Here is a 20465-nt window from a genome sequence, read left to right as displayed (position 1 = left end):
AAATAGACTTTTTCAAATTTTCCGCGGCGATTGCGGCAAAACGGTGGGAGATATCGACTTGAAACCTTCACTATCGTGTTCCTTGATCAATTCTCTATCGTTTGGTATGTATTTCGTTTCCCTAGCTCTAAAAATGGCGCGTTGGGAGCGCCGGAAGTCGGCAAGGTCACAGTCGGCGGCAGAAATTCGAAAAATCAAAATTTAAATTTTTGAAATCTGATTGTATTTTTGGATTTGGGATGTCCATTTGCTCCCTATAGAAGCTAATATTGCTGCATATTCCCATTGAGGTGACAAGAATTAGCAAAATAGTGGTTCGGGCGCTTTTCAAAAATAGTACCGGACGCTGTTCCTCTTGTGACGTCATAGCTCCGTGACCTGACCTGACCCGGTCAAGTTTCTTATACCATATGATAGCCAATACTTGCCCCAACATGCATGGGAAGTTTCATCACGATCCATCAACCGATGTCCGTACCACCGGCACTGGCGGATCCAGGGGTTCGGCGCGGGGGGGGCATACCAGGTCACGGAGCCAAACCTAGGGTACCCCCAAATCCTGTTTTCTCATCGGATTTAGGCCACTTATTTTTCGTCATAGCCCTGACACGAGTTTTTTTCTAAAAAAAAAAAAAAACAGAAATGGTAGGACACCTGACCCCCATTGGCAGATCCAGGAGGAGGAGGCATTTGGGACAAATACCCGGGCAGCGCCAGAAATCGACGAAAATTGGTGGGGCCGTTGGGGCCCTCAGCCCCTCAGAATGACTGGTGTATAGAGCCGACCCAGGGCCGCCGGTGTGGAACCTTAAGAGGTGCTAGCGTGGGACCATCAAAGGTATCGGTGTGGGTTCCCCAGAGGCAGTGGTGTGGGGCCCTCAGAGGCACTGGTGCAGGAACCACAAAGGAGCCCGTGTGGGCCCTCTAAGGTGCTGGTGTGAGGCCCTCACATGGACGTCGTTGTGGTGCCTCAGACACTGGTGTGGCGCTAAGCCCACACCATTCACAGATGGCTGTGTGTGGGGCCCTTGGAGTTGTTGGTGCGAAATGCGAATGCTTAATAACCCAGTAGGACCTCTCAGAGACCGACAAAGGGCCCTCAGAGGCCGGTAACAGGCCGTATGATGTCAACAATGGGCCTTCACAGGCCGGCAAGTGTCTTCAGGAGCCCTGTGGAATCCTTAGAGATCGGCATGGTACTCTCAGACGCCGGTGGGGCCCTCATAGTCACCGGTGTAGGACCTACAGAGTTACCGGTGGCTGGCTGCCAGAGGCACTGGTGTGGGGCCCCAGAGGCGCCGGTGTGGGACCCTGAGAGTCGCCGATGTGGGCCTCAGGAGACACTGGTGTCTCAGAGGTGGCGGTGTAAGGCCCTCAGACGCGTCTGTGTGGTGCCCTCACAGTCGCCGGTGAAGACTTTCAAAGGCATCGTTGTGGGAGTCCTCACTCCTCAGAGACACATGCATGGGGGCAAGGGGTCTTCAAGAGACCAGCAAGGGCCAGCAGAGGGTTTCAGCTTTCAGGAGCCTTGCGGGATTCTGGAGACCGGCGTGGTACTCTCAGGCGTCACTGGGAGCCCTCAGACTCACCAGTGTGGGGCCCACAGAGTGCAGGTAGGTAGCCGTCAGATGCGCCTGTGAAAGACCTTCAGAGGCGCCAGTGTGGGGCCCTCAGAGCCGCCGCCGATGTAGGGCCTTAAGAAATATTGGTGTTAGTCCCTCAGATTGGCGGTGTTGGGCCCTCAAAGGCGCCGGTGTAAGACCCTCACAGGCGCCGTTATGGGCCCTCAGAGACACTGGTGTGGAACTGTGGAGCCGTTCCATGCGGGTATGGGCCAGGACCCTAATTAGAGCTGACGCTTAATAGGTCAGCAAGGTCACTCAGAGGCCAGCACAGGGCCCTCAGAAGCCGGAGTGGGGCCCTTATGGAGATGTGTGATGTGTGATGTGACTCAGGAGCCCGTGACTCTGTGAGGTGCCCTCACGAGGCCTGCGGGTCTTATCTCAGTCGAAATAAGGCACGCTTGGACCCTGAGCGGCCAATTGGCACTGCAGGGTCTCTCGGGCCCATAGGGTACCATGCATCTAATGAGGCGGCACGCGCCCCTTGTGCCCCCCCCCCCCCTGGTTACGCTGCACTGGCTGCGGCCATACAGGTAAATCATATTCTAACCATCCCTATTCCCAAGCATAGGCGGCGGCCGATTCCTGCATGATTTGCGCAATATGAGTGCCATCGTTAGACAATACGGTCAAAAGGGTTGAAGCGGCATGACTCCCTGTGGTTAGAACTAAGAAGCAGCATATTTTTAGACAAAATAAAGCAATGACAACTAAATTGAGGTTACTAAAACCAGTGGCGCGGGAACCGGGAGGGGGGGGGACTAGCGGGGGCTGAGCCCCCCAGCCGAAAAGCTGGGGGGGCTCGTAATGTATTTGAGCCTCCCCCCCCAGCTGGAGGAATCGAAATCGGAAATCTACCAACATACCTAATTTCATAGATTCATACATAGGCGCGGGAACCGGGGGAGGGGGGCAATGGGGGAAGCTTGCCCCCACAATTCTGCGGCCGTGGGGGCGGTCCACACAACTTTTCATGAGGCCAGGAACCGTTGGGCAGCTTGTCCTTCCCAAATTAGGGGTTGTGGGTCACATAGGAAGAAAGCATGTAAGTGAAAAATCCACCTCTTTCACTGGCTCGGCAACTCATTTGACAGATTAAAACCTTTATTCCAGGTTGCCAGAACGGTAGTTTCTTCACTCAGCTGAGACGGAAAGACTCACTTTTTGCATTTTTTCGTTTTTTTTTTTTTTTTTGTTGTTGTTGTTGAAAAGACCAAAGTCTGAAAAATAAGTGGCCTAAAACCGGTGAGAAAACTAGATTTGGGGGTACCCTAGGTTGATCTCTATTATGGTTCAGCCCCCCCAGTCTTGAAGAAGTTCTCGCGCCGCTGACTAAAACGACTCTGATCACAAAAGTAGTTACTAGGAAGGCTTTCTAAACCATTTTTATTTAGTTCCTCGTTATAGGCGTAAGAAGTGTAAGTCTGAACGGGGGGGGGCATACTTGTACTGAATGCCCTCCCCAGGCTCCTGTCGGGGGGGGGGCATATGCCCCTAATGCCCCCCCCCTGGATCCGCCAGTGACCACCGGCAGGAAACCTCGGGCGTTGGCACTCAGTTTGTGAAAATCCGGCCGGAGGCTGTTCCCTTTGTGACGTCATAACTCCGTGACCTGACATGACCCGGTCAAATTTTTTTTATCAAAAGATGCGCAAGGTTTGCCCCATAAGGTACCCAAAATTTGGCGGCGCTGCGCGCCGCCGTTTTTGCACTATTTCCGAAAAACCTCAGGGGGGGGGTTGCACCAACCCCCCCCCCTACATGGGCGAGGGTTAAGAGCTTGAGGACGCTTAGTGCACACTGGAAGTTATAATTGTGTGATAAATATAATAAGAAAAGGCCAGGTAAATCATTCCTTATGGGAACAGGCCGTTGTGTCGGTTAAAAGTGTAATTTGTGTGACTAAAAATACGCGTTGCTATTCTACAGCGGTAAAGTTCACGTAGCGTGCTTTAAAGGTAGTGTGCCACCTTTGAAAGATTTCCCATTTTATTTTTCCTAGGATAAGAAGCTTCTGTTTTTACCTAATATCGCAAAAAAAAATCAAAAATGGGCCTGGAATAGTGCCTTTTTCGCCTAAAAGTTTGTCGGTTTTTAGATATGTATAACAACTGTAGTGGGCTCACCTGCAAACAGGCGTCGGGCAACAATCGCGAATGCGGCGCACTTGTGACAATAAGCAAAGGTCATTATAGTGTTACGACCATACGACGTAGGGGAATGAGTTATCAGCTGTCTAATCGTAGACAACACAATGTCGAGCCTTAAACTGTAAGCCCGTATTGGTATTGTTTCTTTTATTTGGCTGTCGAACATTATTTATGGTTTGAAATATGATTTTATGTAAAATAATTGATATGAAAAAGCCGTCTTATAAGTTATGACCCCATTTCACCACACGCAAGTGGCAGAAATGACAATGATCAGCTGACGCATTTTTCTTGGCCGAAGTCAGAGCGCGCGGCCCGACGCACCACGCGTATTTGGAAATTCCGACCTCGACGAGCATCAGAAGCCACCTAACAGGCGTGTTCGAAACCGCAGGAGATGATGATGAACGGGTTTATCGAAACTTGATTGGATGAGCATATCGGTAATAGCGATTTCAGTGTGTGCATTTATTGTTCATAGTGGTGTGAAATGTGGTTGGGGTACGACCGACAACCCGTCGGGGCGAATTTCGCACTGGGGTACTCAAAATTTGAAGAATTTAAGACGTTTCCATGAGTTTTGAAGGTATGGATAAGTTCTAAAAATCCGGTTCTCCTTATCTGGGCCATTAACTCCATACGGTCCAAGAAAGCTGGCACACTACCTTTAACGCGCGTAATTGCACGTTTTCGGCATTACCCCAGCCAGCCATACTTTCATTTGCAGGCCCATAACTTTTCAACGTGCCGTATAAATTTCAAATAGGCAGCACACTTATGCAAAGACGTGCTGAAGATTACTTGACCGAATTGGCCAGACAAACGGTAGCATAATGAGTAGGAAATGCAGCTTCGAAGACGCATGTAGTACAAAGGAAACGTACCTTGAAAACGCTCTTGGCGCCCTCACAGCCGAAGTATTCCGAATGACGACTGGTAACAAACATGCGATAATTGGTAGTCACGCTTCAGAGCATCACTGACAGGTGGCATCCATGTCGTACGGTTTTCGAAATATCTCGAATTTCGGCTTTGCCCCAACTCCGGCATTGCCCCAACTTCCCCTATTAACCCTCGCCGGACCTATTGGTTTTCTACATACGCGCCGGCCGAGGGGGGGGGGCGGGTACGACCCCCCCTCGCCGTTTCGCCCCTGGTGGAGCTAGCGCGTCGCGGAAAAAACGAGCGTGTGCGCCGTTACGAGACGCAGAGATTGGTACCCGATTTTAAGGTCCTAGGTCAACCGGTGACCTCTGAGGTCAGGTCAAGTGCCCCAAGGTACGGTTCAGTTTTTGGTGAATAACTTCGCAAAAAACGGCCGCAGAGCGCCGATTTTGGCAGCATCGTGTTTGTCTCGCTCAGGCGCGTCGAATGATATACTTTTTGTCCGGGTCAGGTCAACTTGGGGTGTTGACCTCAGGTCAAGGTCAGGTCAGCACCCCCAGGTCACGAAGTTGGTCGAAAGAGGTCATGTCGCATATCATTCGATTCGGCAGGTCTTCCTGAGTCCATTGGTGGCTTTCCCGACTCGCTAGCTTAATTTGATCAAGAGTTATTGACGAAAAACTAATGTGACCTTGATGACGTCATAAATGACGTCACGCAAGGTCAACATTGCAAAAGTGACGCATCTAACCTTGCAAGGAGTGCATCAAATCACGATTCTGTGTGCTTGAGATAGTTGGAGATCGTTCCCGGCGCCAGAATAGCAGTTTTCATTTTTCCCCATTGACTTATAATGGTGAGGTCACGAAAATGACCTGACCTCATATGACCTTTAGGAAAAATCCGAGATAAACAAAATGTGGGACTCATAATGGATACTAGATCCTGCAAGTTTCATTTCCCTGTGACATCTCCTCTGGCAGTGAGGGCGTTGCGAAGTTGCGACATCTGAAGACCGTGCAGAGGTTCACTTATGACGTCATAGGTCAGTGACCTGACCTGACCCAAAAATGCGGTTGGTGTCAAAAGATGCGGCTTGGATCAAAGGTCAGGTATGCCAAGTTTCAGCTCTCTATCGCCAGCGTGTTCGGAGCTATCGCGAAAAAACCCTATGGGGGGGGCGGCACCCGCCCCCCCTCGGCCGGCGAGGGTTAAGACATGACTCTTCAGTCTCACTTAACGGAAATTTCTGAGTATGAGCGGCCGGCCGGCCGTGGTCACGATTCTGCGAGTGCGACGCTTATATCTCAGCAACCACTTGACCGATTTACACGCGATAATTTTTGTAGGGTAGCTTCATTCCTTCTACCAAGTATTGGACTATTCCCGATGCATTGGGTGACCCCTTATGCACGTGTCACGTGCAAAACGAAGAGGTGTCACTTTTGTAATTGTTGCAATATCTCGGTAACTACTTGGCCGATTGCGCTGAAAGTTGGCATGTAGGTAGGCACCTACTAGGCAATGCATATCCATGTGCCAGAATTGGGGTGCTGCTGCACGTGCGCACGTGCAGGGGTCGATTCCAGATCTCGAGAACGGCTGGACCAATGGCGCTCAAATTTGGCACATGGTTAGGGACCGGTTAGTAGGGTGCCGTGCAAAAGTCAGTTGGGACCCATTTTGCACGTGCGCACGTGCAGGGTGCCGGCAGTCAACCTCCAAAATGCTTCAAATGCGTCGTAGGCCACGCGTCATTGCTGAATGTGAAGCTGACTCGCCTATAACAAAACACAGGGGCTCAAACTAACACCGGCCAAATTGCCCCACACCCCCGGCCAAATAACCCTGCTAGTGGGGCAATTTGGCCGCTTTGCAGACCTTTGTAATACGCCACAATTTCAATATAAGTAGTTACTCTATCATTTCAAGTTTACCTACTGTCCAAGAAAGTAAACTGTATGCCACACCTGTCAGCGTTGAGAAAATGCAGAAATGTGCTGTCGATTTTTAGTTACATCGTTTTGTAAAAAAAGCGGCCAAATTACCCCAATCTCCCCTACGTCCCGGGTTTTCCCTATGCTATGCCGTGGTATACTTTTTAGGAAAAGTCTTAAAACTGCATGCGCTTAGCTAATTTTTTCTTTTAGATATTCATCCAAAGATGACGGAAGGCATAATCCATCCGCTCCTACCCTGCCACTTGCAGGGTTAAGTCCTTGGTGGTTCTGGTGATATCATTTGCAAGCAGTATTTGATAAGCATTGCATTGATAAGCCGGTCCCGTAGCTCAGTTGGTTAGAGCGTTGGACTCCGCGTGGTGAGAGCACGCGTTCCCGGTTATGACAGTCCGGGTTTGTAGCGCGACGGGCGCTCGATATTCATGGGCCTCCTGACAGGTATGGTTGCGGTTGGTGGCAGGCCGTAGCCAGGCGAAGTCAGCGAGGGGACCGGCCGTGCGCGGCTTTGTGCGCACGTTAAACTTTGGACTCTAAATTCTGCCATAGAATCGGAATTGCGCGATCGGAGGGTAGAGGGCAGGGTCATCGCAACAAGCTTCGCTTAGCGGTGGCTCTCTCTGTCCTTGTGAATCCTTCCCATCAAAAGGTTCGGACTAAATTTATATAAAAAAGCACATTTGATACATTTGGCACATTTGGCGGCACCCATTGATAGGGTGCCGCCAGGGGATACATATATTTATACAGCGGTACGGCTTGGTTTTAAATCACGTTTGTACCTTCCTTTATCGAATGAAAAGTTGTTGTCACAGGAGCACAGGTGCTACCGGACAATAAAATGGCCTTGAGTAAAAATAAAATAAACGTAAGTAATGTTTTAGAACGACCGTTGGCAGTTTGCGTAACGTTAACTCCTTGAATAGATGTCTCCCTCGAAATGGAAAGCCGCAGTCCGACTTAGCGTTACTATATAAATCAAAGCTTAGAAGATAAGTTTGGTACGTATCCACTTCATAAACTTCGATGATTTAGGAGCAATGATTCATGCTGGCGTTTGCAGTCATATCAGACGATTTCGGTTTCGGAAACATTCGTTTTTAGTTGTTTGTGCGCTGGGGACTGCATATCTTGCTTTGAACCTGATACATGACAGCTTACCAAGACGGCCAGCTATCAATTCGTGAGTACCAATCGTACCTTCCTAATTCCTATGCAATTACGCTCCTAGAGCTTATCTAGTCTCTCTCTCTCTCTCTCTCTCTCTCTCTCTCTCTCTCTCTCTCTCTCTCTCTCTCTCTCTCTCTCTCTCTCTCTCTCTCTCTCTCTCTCTCTCTCTCTCTCTCTCTCTCTCTTTTTCTCTCTATCGTCATACGTGATAGCGTCATGACTGTAGTTCGTTTTCTTTTGTTTGATCCTCACCATAAACTCGTTTTGAACACAGCAGATATTGCTAGCTGAATTCCTGAGAAAACTGGTTAACGCACATTGTGTTGGGGATATTCAAAATATACCTATTTCAAAATAATACTTGAACACCGATGATGTATTCCTATCACATAGATTGGACATGTGGATAGGTAGTCATCTGAATGGATGATGACATGTGACGTCAAAAGAGAGGTCAGTCTCAATCAGAAGACACTTGCGTGAATCGTAGGGAACGGCATGCTAAATTGTGAATATTCGAGTCTTTATGAAGGCATGTCATGTAGGAATAGGCGGCGGAACGGGGAGGGCACCGGGGCACCGTGCCCCCCTTTGATTTTGGCATTTTGACATTAGCCCTATGGGCGTTGCATGGAAAGAATGGGACCAAAAGTCGGCAGTGCCCACTGCCCCCCCCCCCCTTAACCCTATTCCTGGCGGGCCCCGCCGGGACAAAAAAAAGGCGGGGGGGGGCGATTCGGCCCCCTTCAGATCTCAAAAACTACACATCGCAGCGACAAACGGCGAACGGCGTTTGATAGGTCGTTTAAAGATCTACAACTTTTACAAAAAAAAAACATTTTCAGGTCAGGTCAATATTGAGGTCACCAGAGGTTATCAGCGATAAAATGTTTTGGAATTAAGTACCTATATAACCTTTAAACTAAGAAACATAGAGACATAAAACCATACATTTTTTGTTGCTCTCGCCGAGGCGATGCGAAATAAGTATGTGATGACCTTCACAGGTCAATTTGAAATTTGACCGTCAAGGTCAGGTCATTCATCAATGAGGTTGTGGGGTATGGTCATGCTGCATACCAAACGACGCGCCTTGACCAGGCGAGCAGTTTGGTACCACTTACAAGTCTTTAGCACCATTATGTCGTGATTTATTGACAGAAAAACGATTTATGACGTCACATGACCTCAGATGACCTTTGCCGGTGCCCCTGTCAATTAGCGGCACCAGGATCATCACCGATGAGATAATCTTCCATAATACTGAAAGAATTGGGTGGTTTTGACTCGTTTACACGAGGCAGGAGGCGTTTCAATATTTTCCCATAGGCTTGCAATGTAAAGGTCACGAGTCTGGCCTGACCTCAGGTCACAGATATGAAAATTCTGAGATATACAAATTGCACATACTGGTATCCTAACTAAAGCCTGAAGATAAGAAATTGATCGGTCAAAAACTCTAGCTCTGGCGTGATTGCAAACTTTTCTGAGGTAGGGTCAACAAACCGCCTCTGGTGACCTGACCTGAGGTCAGATCAACTCAAAATTTTCAGAAATGTTGCGTAAAAGCCTTTAGGGAAAAGTCAGAAAATTTGAGCTTCCTAGCTCAAAGCGTTTGGGAGAAATAACCAAAAACCTCAGGGGGGACTCCTGAGGCCCCCCCCCCCCCCCCGCTAGGAATAGGGTTAAAGGTAGTGTGCCACCTTTGAAAGATTTCCCATTTTATTTTTCCTAGGATAAGAAGCTTCTGTTTTTACCTAATATCGCAAAAAAATCAAAAATGGGCCTGGAATAGTGCCTTTTTCGCCTAAAAGTTTTTCGGTTTTTAGATATGTATAACAACTGTAGTGGGCTCACCTGCAAACAGGCGTCGGGCAACAATCGCGAATGCGGCGCACTTGTGACAATAAGCAAAGGTCATTATAGTGTTACGACCATACGACGTACGGGAATGAGTTATCAGCTGTCTAATCGTAGACAACACAATGTCGAGCCTTAAACTGTAAGCCCGTATTGGTATTGTTTCTTTTATTTGGCTGTCGAACATTATTTATGGTTTGAAATATGATTTTATGTAAAATAATTGATATGAAAAAGCCGTCTTATAAGTTATGACCCCATTTCACCACACGCAAGTGGCAGAAATGACAATGATCAGCTGACGCATTTTTCTTGGCCGAAGTCAGAGCGCGCGGCCCGACGCACCACGCGTATTTGGAAATTCCGACCTCGACGAGCATCAGAAGCCACCTAACAGGCGTGTTCGAAACCGCAGGAGATGATGATGAACGGGTTTATCGAAACTTGATTGGATGAGCATATCGGTAATAGCGATTTCAGTGTGTGCATTTATTGTTCATAGTGGTGTGAAATGTGGTTGGGGTACGACCGACAACCCGTCGGGGCGAATTTCGCACTGGGGTACTCAAAATTTGAAGAATTTAAGACGTTTCCATGAGTTTTGAAGGTATGGATAAGTTCTAAAAATCCGGTTCTCCTTATCTGGGCCATTAACTCCATACGGTCCAAGAAAGCTGGCACACTACCTTTAATTGAAGGTGTTCCGCCGCTACTGCATGTAAGTAGGTATATGCGGCCACGGAAACCTCCTTGGCCATTTTTCGTGGACATATGACGTTACAGGGAGGTCAAAAAGGTCAAATTGTACCTGTTTACAATAACAACATTTTTTTACTAAAAGAGACTTTTATTACATGAAAGATCACATTTTAGTCAGGAAGAGTTGGAGAAGTATCATACGTACCAGTAAAACGCCATTTGAGGTGACAAACGAGCGAGCGAGAGGGTGAACCGTTTTGGATTGACAAAACATTTGCGGTTCATCTTACGATACGACGCTGCTCCAAGGTCAAGGTCCCTCCCCAGCCTCCCTCAGGTGTGAGTGGTCTCACCAACCCCATCCCTCTGCCGCACGCTCCACGCGGGATATGCGCTGTCCGTGTCTGACTGGAGGTCGATTCCAGGACCGCGGCGGCGCCGGCGACGCGGGCGCGGCCGGCGTGCCCGCCGCCGCCGCCGCCGCTGCGGCCGGCCAAGCTGCCGCACCGGTTCCCTGGCCTGACGTGCGCGCCGCGGCACCGGGTGGGCTTCCTGAAGACGCACCGGAGCGGCTCGTCGGCCGTGCAGAACGTGCTGTTCCGGCTGGCGGCGCACCACCAGCTGGTGCCGCTGCTGCCGGCGGCCGGCTCCCAGCTGCTGGGCCGGCGGCCGTTCCGCGCCTCCGACCGGTGCGCCGCCGCCGGCCACCAGTTCGGCTGTCACATCATCAACGTGGCGCTCCGCTGGGACCACGACCAGGTGCAGCAGGTGATGCCCAACGACACCGTGTACATCTCGATCGTGCGCGAGCCGCTGCGCCAGTTTCTCTCCATGTTCCGGCACCTGGAGCTGGACCGGTTCGTATCGCTGGAGGAGTTCGCCGCTCAGAGGCCCATCCCCAGCACGCGCTTTGGCGGCATGTACGGCCGCAACCAGCAGCTCTGGGACTTTGGCCTGCCCGAGGAGCACCACGACGACGACAACAAGGTTCGCGAAAAGGTGAGACTCACTGCCGGGACGTTAAAATTGCATGCAAGGGCATCGTGCATCGCGTATGTACTTGGGTAGAAAGTAGTGGTAAAACGGCGAGGCGAGGTGTAACAAAAGGTGGTTGGTTTGATAGGTCTATGGCATGTATGTCAGTGGGTGACCTTTTTATTGCTGCTTTCCCTGAACCTTTGTAATGCTGCCAAATGAAAAATATTGTCCAGGTTCTCAACTTCGTGAACCCTAACTTTGTGATGAAAAAAGTAAGGACATCATTTCCTGAAAAGCCACCCAAGTTCATATAATACTCTTTCCTAAAAGATGTAGGGGAAGACGGGGGAACACCGCCCTTTTGGGACCACCGCCCACCCCGATATCAGAAATATGAAAAGGTTTAGGGCGACAGCTGGCTGTCTTTTGGCAGCGTGACGTCTACAGAAGTGCACTGTGCAGGTGTGGGCAGTGCACCGCATTGTTTTAGGTGATTTGCGATAAATTCTGAGTTTTACGTTTCGTGAATGCGTTTTATACTTTTTCTAGAATAATAAGCAGAAGAAAACTTATCTTATTTGACAGCAAATAACCCTGAAGAAGTTTTTTTCCATAATTGGGACTCATCCAAACATTTCGTGCTTCTGCTCGAGCGTCATTTTTGTCGTGCTGCCATAGTGAAGGATTTTTTAGAAAAATGCAGACCCTTGGGTCTACACTTCTCAAGGGTAACACCGCCCATTTGGGAAATTTTTAACCTGCGACCCATAGGGGGAGGGGGGGGGGCGAAACGACCCCCTGTCCTTTTCCGTAGATATCTCCCAAACGGCTGCAGATATCGTCACCAAACTTTCAGAAACCCTCCGGGCATCAATTTTACACATTGTGACCAACTTTTTCTATAGAGGCTATGATAGGTTTGCCGCAAATGACGTCAGAATGACGTCATGTTCTGCCATTTTCGACCAAAAAAAAAAAAACTTTCGCGGGAAGAGCTGTCAATCCTACAGCTTTGAAGATACAGACAAATGTTTAGACATAGGTAAGTACAAGGTGTAGAATGAACTGGGCTACAAAACTTCTTTCTCAGATTTTTTGAAATTTTGGGATTTTGACCCCCTAAAATAAAAAGTAACTTTTTTGATAGATTAGCCAAAAAATTCAAAAAGTTTTCGAATTTCCAAAAAAAAAAATGGAATACATGTGATAGCTCATGCCATATTCTATTTAGGTACATACCAAATTTGAGCTCGATCTCTCTTTTTTGCCAAGTTGTAGCGAAAAAACTGTGGAAAATTGATGACGTCAAATTTTTAAACTCAATTTTTAGTAATTCTAGACAACGTAGCGCAAAACAAGGACCACCATTAGACTCCCCGTGACGAGCTGCATCGAATCGATACCCATTCTATGCAAAAATACCAAGTTAAAAATTTGACCCTTTTTTGACCTGACCTTGACCTGACCTTAACCAAAATATAGCCTAAACTGGCCCTAAAGGCTGCCTGACCCACATAAACGCATTTGTCATAAAAATGGACTATAAAACATGTATCACACTACACTTTCGTATTGTGACCCTCAGTGACCTGCCCTCTGTGACCTGACCTGACCTATTAGTGACCTCAAATAGCAGGATAGGTATGTGTTTGACGGACCAGCTATTACTAAGATAGTTAAACGAGTTGTTCAGCGACAGCTTTCACATTATCTCGAACAAAACTATATTTTATCTGACTCACAACATGGCTATAGAAAACTTCATTCAACGGAGACGGCTCTACATGTCATGACTGATACGGCTCTTCGGCGAAGACTTCGCGCGATGGACAATGGTGAAATCTCAATTATGGTGACACTTGATCTATCCAAATGCTTTGATGTTGTACCTCACTAAATTATTAGAAAAACTGTGCGCATACGGAGCAGACAGCGAGTGGTTCTGTAGCTACCTCCGTGGTCACACGCAACGAGTGCGATTGGGCGGAGCTGCGACTCACCACGCTACGCCCAGTGTGACTGGCGCCCCCACGGCCGGCGCCCTGCGCCGTGTCAGCTGGCTACCGCAGAACCAGGCTTGTCTGACACGCAGAAAATCACCTCGGATATTTTTCAGGGGGGAGCTTTATCATGTATTTTGTATGCTTTGTATTCCAATGACTTAATCACACATAGGTGACGATGTGACAACCGTTTGCTACATTGATGACAAGTGGTACTTACAATGTCCGTGAAGTTAGCGTCAGCAACAGCAACGAATACAGCGTCGGATTCAGAATCGCTTCAAAAACCATCAGGTCAATTGGGGGACGGGTACCAAGAATATGACCTTTATTTGGCCCTATCTCTTACCCCTTACCCCTTAATCAGCCCTTAAAGGAAGGGGCGTGTCAAAGGTGCGGCGGTGCCTCAAGAGTTCGTCTGGTCTCTGACCCGATGAATCGATTGCGCCCCCTATTTTGGCGATCAGACGAACCCTTGAGGCACTCTTGACGCGCCCCTTCCTTTAAGGGCCGATTAACTCATTAACGACGATAATTCCGTGGGCAAATTTCGGCAGTTTTTCTTGATGCCCTGTGCTTCTACATGCACTAGAAATGCACATACGGTGTATTGAAAAATAGAAATATTTTTAACATATATTTCTGGACTGGCAACTATAGTTGCCACTCGGCGTTGGCGTAGTCAAAAATGGGGAATATTTGTTTCTGGTCCCTAAAAAGCTGTTTCTGGCACCTAATTGCTGATCAGCCCCAAAATGCTTATTCGACCCTAATATCTGAATCTGGCACCTAATTGCTTCCACACAGCCTAAAGTTGCCAGATCGTCTAGTTGAACTCCGTATTTGCTGTTTGCTGATTCAGCACCAAAACCAAAACATCCAGCACCTATTTTATTCCACGTTTGCCTACCTAATTCGCGTAATCTTCCTGATTTATGTATCCTAACAACATGAACGTTGCATTCGGTGATGTCAAGTGCCATTTTCGCCAGTGGAGATAACGATTAATGCCATTTCTAGCCAAAATAGAATCACTAGCCAGCTATGGTGCAGCATAGCAAGACGCTCCTATACCAGCCCGCTATGTAGAGACTAGAGATTATTGCACCCTCAGCCATTTTAACGTGAAAAGTTTGGATCCGTCACTTCCAGCCAGGCTCTCAGGTCATAAACTGGAGTAAAGCAAAATGTCAACTCTGAACAGACATGCCACGCAACCGGCCCTCTTTTCAATATTATTAGCTTTCTGCAATCATCGTCTGACTCCATCTCGATCAAACGCAGCATCCGGTTTCTACAGGGGCGTTTGACTGACCGGCGACACAATAACCAAAAACAAAATCAAAGCTTCATGCACACATATGACATAAGTAAGAAACGGATGAAAAAGGCACAACCACGGCACAACTCTGCGCGGCAAACAACGGACAATGTCCCACGCAAGATCCCGCGTTTCTTCAGCGGCCTTGAACGGAATGAAAACATTACATTTCTTTTTTGGAGCTATTTGATGACGTCAAAAAATACAATACCCGTTTTAATGGTCAAAATCGAGACAATTACTCACAAAAATGTTTCCCTTTAAGCATTACAAATAAATACTTTTAAATATTTAAATGACATTGTTTTTTTTCAAACAAATCAATATTATTTGCTTACTTAAACGTCATATACAATGCTGAGATCACTACGGGGCTGTCTTAGAGTGTAGCTGCACTGGCAACCTTTAGGCTAGACTCCAGGGGTCATTATACCAGAACAACATGATTTTACCAGCCAGTAGTTCATTTTTCTACTAGATTGGTGCTACGCTCAGCATTTAGGTGCCAGATTCAGAAAAAAGAGTAAGGCGTAGGGTAAGGTGCCTAATTAGCGACCCTTTCCGATTTGCGACCTACCTCCCTACAGAAAGACTGGCGGGAGAAAACGGGGTAAAAACATCGTCAAAAGGTGAGCCATACTTAAGTTATCAAATTAAATTACTTTACGGTTGTCGATGTTTTTGGTGGGACGTTTCAGGTGAGTTTAAATAAAAATGACGAGTTTCTTATCCAAAACGTGTGTGTTTGGGCCCTCTCTGATGAAAAGCGATGCACATTAGAATGATGCACCTTTTTTATTCTGAATCGACATTCCTTTTTCAATTGATTGCCGTTTTCCCATAGTGAATCGCTTAACTGTGTACAGCATGGCGGTTAAAAATGTGTCGCAACTCATATTTCCTATTTGCGCCTGACATGGTCGCAAATAGCTCAACAAGGGAAAGAAAGGGGAAAAGAGAGAAATGAAAATGTGGTGTTGCTGAAGCTTGCAATGTGTGGCAGGGGATGTCAAATGTCGTCACCGACTGCAGGGGTGCCGAATTCAGCGCGGACCTCGAATATCATACAAGATAGCCCGCAAAATTTGGGTTTTCGCCTTCTTTTCGCCTTCGGTGCATCACGTGATCAGTTTTTACTTACGTAAATGTGTTGGATAAACGTTCCTGTTGGAGTGATTGAGTGTTTTGCGTATAGGTTACCTTATTGAGATCATAATTTCATCTTTTCAGGCGTCCTATTTTTTGCCATTTTTAATATGGGGAAACCCATAGACTTATTAGCGACCCTCCCCGGTCGCTAATCGGGAAGAGTTCCCTATTAGCGTTTTTTGCAATGGTTTGCCAAAATGCTCACTACAAATAAGTTAGTGAATATTGGGGCAGAAAATGACTATATTTTAATAGAAAAATGGACGACTTCTCCGAAAATCAAGCCAGTAATACAGTGGCACCCACAGAGCGTGAGCAATGACGGTTCAAATTAAGGGGGTCGCTAATTAGGCACCTTACCCTACCGTTGAATAGGTGCCAGAAACAGCTAATTAAGGTCATTTTCCATGATTGGTGCTGGTATCCACCAAATAGGTGCTGAGGACCAATTTTGGGGCGAGTCAGCTTTTAGGTGCCAGAAATAGCTTTTCTGGGACGCAATTAAATGGCGTCCGTCAAAAATTGCCGCTATCGTAACTTTTCATTAAACAAATACTAATCGCCGGGATGCATTGAATCTATTTATGTCCCAACTTATCCCCCACGAGCCTTAATCCAATTTCCAAACAGAAAAAGTGGTTACGCCACTTCAATATAAATTTTTAATAAGATAATTACGTCTAAGTAGTGGAATCTACACTATGCCCTATGGTATAAGCCTGTAGCCTGTGCCCAAAGCAGCTGCAGTCCTTGGTATCCAGGAAACACAGTTCATTTATCCATCAATAAGTGTTTTTCTGTACCAAAGCAGATGCTCTTTACCAGTCCTTTTTAACCATTTATCTTGACATGCATAAATAAAATCTGCTCGAAAACAATTCAACAAAGAATGCATATTATCTCATACGTAGTTCTCACCAGATTTCTATTTACTCGTACATGGTTGATGGCAGGTATACCGTCCTATCACAAAACTTTCTACCGGGTATGATACATTTGTAAAAACTCGGGGTACAAAGCAACTCGATTATTCATGCCTATTTGCGAGCACGCTGATTACAGGCCTACCGGAGCCATGGAATTGTATAGTATATTTCTGATTCCCGCATACGTACGTACTTCTGCTGTCCTTACCTAACCAGTAAATCCGTTCGCCTTCGAATGTTTTTTAGACTGTTCGGACGAGAGTCTGGACAAATTGGATCCCTTTCGTGATCACGACTCGAGCACACACTGGCGGTTGTACTTCAGAATAAGAAGGGGGATATGTTGATTGACGAGTAAAAGTGGTGTAAGTACAAGGCGACCACCACTACTTGCACTTGAACACATTCCACGTGTCATAAAAATATAGTTCAATTTCATCTAGTTTAGGACAACTGAGCAGGCCCACATATTTTCTACCACCTGAATCCCCATTTCCTCGTTTCCAGCTGGCAGTGCCAGGAATCAGCACTGCCCCAAGTCAGGCGATGTCTCGCCTTTGGTTCACAATTTTCATTCAGTCCCATGAGACAACATCAGCTACGTGATCGTAACCTAAAGTTTCGTGTGCTGTTATCCTCGCACGAAACCCAAAGCACAAAGCCGCCTCCACCGTCTCATTCAGCTGAATCACCAGCATCTGCTGTGAAAGTTCAGATAGCAAGCAGCTTCATCGGAATCAATTCGGTATCACGACTGTGTCAAGGTCATAATCGGCGTCAATGGGAGCTCAGCGGAGGAGGTGGGGGAGCTTTCGTTTATGGGTCCCTGTTTGTAAACGTCATACAGCGTCTTTACGATGCTAAAAACTTAATTTGTTGATGCAAATAGGCTTAATACCTACGTGCCCCTCCAAATTGAAACACGAGCTGGTCACACGATTTAGCATCATGGCACGGTGCCTGCAGATGAGCATGCCTGAGTTTGGTTATGCATACTGCAAGTGGCGCGACTAACGAACGCTAGGAAAAACCAGCAAATCATAGTCTTCGACATAGAAAGCGAGAGCGACTCTGGTTTATCCAGAAAGGTGATAGGTGATATCACACGCAGCAGGGTTTGAAAATTCTCGTACCTAAACTTCTCGGATTTCGGTTTGTTATAAATGCATTACTGTGCAATCGTAGGCAATCTTTATCGTATAAATGCCGTTTTAGTTCTCTTTCTTTACAAAGAAAACGAAACAAAATCGGGCAAGTCGGACTCTGTGAGCTATGAATGTCCGTAATGTTTCCTGCATCCGCCAGTGGAGGAACAGGGAAAGAGAGCGAGAGAGAGAGAGAGAGAGAGAGAGAGAGAGAGAGAGAGAGAGAGAGAGAGAGAGAGAGGGAGAGAGGAAAGAGAAAGCGAGATTGCATCCCATTCCACAAAAATATCTTCAGTAGATGATAAACATAAACAGATTTAACAATGTCGAGAATAGACCAAGAAAACAATGGATGGGGGTAGGGTTCACTATGGTAATGTATAGACATGCATGTATTTTTTAATTAATTTCTGCCTTAATTGTTAATTTATTTGCAAAAGTCCATGTAACTATGTCCCAAGGTATACACGGGGACAGTCTGGTTGAATAACATATGTTTCGTTACAGTATATCCGTAAATACAACTATTTAACTATGAACCGCTCATATTTTTGACTACGCCAACGCCGAGTGGCAACTATAGTTGCCAAGTACAAATCTAGTACAAATAACTACAAATGAGTAGAGTGCTTTCAAGTTTTGAGACACTGGTAGCCTGCCTACATCCTTTCTGGATCAAAATAAGCCGAAAATGCTCGGAAATACCGGACACTCTGGAAAAACAGCGTCGTATTCTTCGGGACCGTCAAGCCAATATGGCGGCCGTCTCTGCAACGTCTGACTATTTCTTGATTTGTGAAGCATGTTGCGCACAGGACGTGACTAAAACCGTCTGATCATGATGAGAAGGGACTATGCTGATTAGGCATCCCACAAATGCTGTTCTGACGTCATTAACTTGCCTTCAGCAGTAGGTTTTTGTAGATGGCAACTATAGTTGCCACTCGGCGTTAATGAGTTAAGGGGTAAGGGGTAGGGGTAAGCCAAGGCTGCGGCTAGATATTGACCCGAGGAATCGATTGCGACCCTTATTTTGGCGATCAGACGAACCCTTGGGGCATTTGGTTCTTTGCATGAGTTGCCCCCCTCCTAAAAAAACGCAAGTCTGGATTCGCCAATGCACGATACTGCACGGTGTCCCGTCCCGGCTGAGCTGTGCTGCACGGTATACCGTTCCGCCTAAGCTGTGCTGCACGATACTGCACGGTATACCGTCCCGGCTGAGCCGTGCTGCACGGTATACCGTCCCGGCTGAGCTGTGCTGCACGGTGTTGTTGTGCCGGCTGGGCGTTGTTGTGCTGAGCTCTGTTGTGCCGCGCCGTGTGACGCCGCTGACGGCCGCCGGTGTGCCGCCGCTCAGGTGGCCGAGATCGAGCGTCACTTCCAGCTGGTGCTGGTCGCCGAGCGGATGGACGAGTCGCTGGTGCTGCTGCGCCACCTGCTCTGCTGGCCCACCGCCTACGTCGTCTCCATGCGGCTCAACGCGCTGATGGCGCCCATCGAGCTGCCGGTGGACAGCCCGGCGCGCTCGGCGCTCCAGCGCTGGCTGCGCGCCGACCGCCTCCTCTACCGCCACTTTGCCGGCCGGCTGGAGCAGCGCGTGCGCCAGTTCGGCGAGGACAGGATGCGCCAGGAGGTGGCCGCGCTGCGCGAGGAGACACGCCGCGTGGTGGCCGAGTGTCGCATCGTGCGCTCGCCGCCTGCCGAGCTGCAAGAATGGAACCGCTGGCCCGGCCACCGGGTGTACGGCTTCAGCGCGCGCAACGGTTCGCGGCTGTGCCAGATGTACGTGGCCGCCGAGCACACGTGGGTGCAGGTGATGCGCGAGCTGGTGGAGGCGCTCAAGGCGATCCGGTGAGGCGTCCGCTGCCGCCGGTCTCACAGTCCGGCGCGGCGGTAGGTATACGGTATTTACAGAGCGCCCCGGCCCTTCACGGTTCGTGCCAGGCCAAGCTAAAAGAAAAATAAATAAGTCGTGGTGGAATTTGTGTTTTGTCGCTGGTCGTGGACTTCCTTGAGCCGTTTCTGGCGCTCCTGACTGTGACACAAACACATGGTCCGGCCCGCCTCTGAAGGCAGCGCCGAAAGGGTGTGTCGGAGTCGCCGGGCGACCGGTCGGACCGCGCCGAAGTCGCCGCCGCACAGCAGGCCGGCCGGCTGCCGCCGGGCCCACTCCGAGGCCGACCAGCTGACGGGCGATGCACCGGCACAAACTTGTGCTGAATTCGGTCCAGTCTGTCCAAATTCGATGCGACTGCTCCGTCCCAAATCATACTACCGTACTCGAGGATCGAGCGCACTTTCGCTGCTATAACCCCAGCCTGGGAATTACCACGCACCCCTGCACGAATCAGGATGCCTTTAGCTCTGTTACCCTTCTTTTCTGTTGTCACATCAAGGTGATCAGAAAAGTTTAGCTTGCTATAGTTCGTTTTATTAAAGTTTTACCCTCACTGTAAACGTGTCTTTGAACACAACACGAGAATTGCTAGCTCAATTAGCTATTGAGAAAACTGGTTGGTGGACATTTAATTTTACTGGCGATCATTTTTATCGAAAGTATTTCCTCCTGGCTCCTATTTTTCAGACTCTCAGCTCG

At 48.1% G+C, this 20465-nt stretch overlaps 1 protein-coding gene across 2 annotated transcripts; it reads left to right on the top strand.

The window, feature by feature from the left end:
- Window positions 1-7420: 7420 nt before the first annotated feature.
- Window positions 7421-19850, top strand: LOC122381611 (galactose-3-O-sulfotransferase 4-like). 2 transcript variants are annotated; one of them, XM_043366038.1, is made up of 3 exons: window positions 7421-7798; window positions 10770-11343; window positions 19227-19850. In XM_043366038.1, exons 1-3 carry the CDS (start codon window positions 7656-7658, stop codon window positions 19722-19724), a joined length of 1215 nt encoding a protein of 404 aa, XP_043221973.1. In that variant the 5' UTR covers window positions 7421-7655; the 3' UTR covers window positions 19725-19850. The 2 variants fall into 2 exon arrangements, with proteins under 2 accessions (XP_043221973.1, XP_043222063.1); XM_043366128.1 differs by having other exon boundaries at window positions 7428-7798; window positions 10770-11331.
- Window positions 19851-20465: the final 615 nt, after the last annotated feature.

The sequence above is a fragment of the Amphibalanus amphitrite genome, unplaced genomic scaffold (genome assembly GCF_019059575.1).
Source record: "Amphibalanus amphitrite isolate SeventyFive unplaced genomic scaffold, NRLGWU_Aamphi_draft 000001F_arrow, whole genome shotgun sequence".
Classification (NCBI taxonomy): domain Eukaryota; kingdom Metazoa; phylum Arthropoda; class Thecostraca; order Balanomorpha; family Balanidae; genus Amphibalanus; species Amphibalanus amphitrite.
This window is presented reverse-complemented; position numbering and strand designations above follow the sequence as displayed.

Bases quoted from the DNA above. Each gene is read 5' to 3' on its own strand.
- LOC122381611 (XM_043366038.1), top strand. From the start codon at position 7,656: ATGATTCATGCTGGCGTTTGCAGTCATATCAGACGATTTCGGTTTCGG. The intron at 7,799-10,769 runs GTGAGTACCAAT...GGTCGATTCCAG, and splicing joins AGACGGCCAGCTATCAATTC to GACCGCGGCGGCGCCGGCGA. The intron at 11,344-19,226 runs GTGAGACTCACT...GCCGCCGCTCAG, and splicing joins ACAACAAGGTTCGCGAAAAG to GTGGCCGAGATCGAGCGTCA.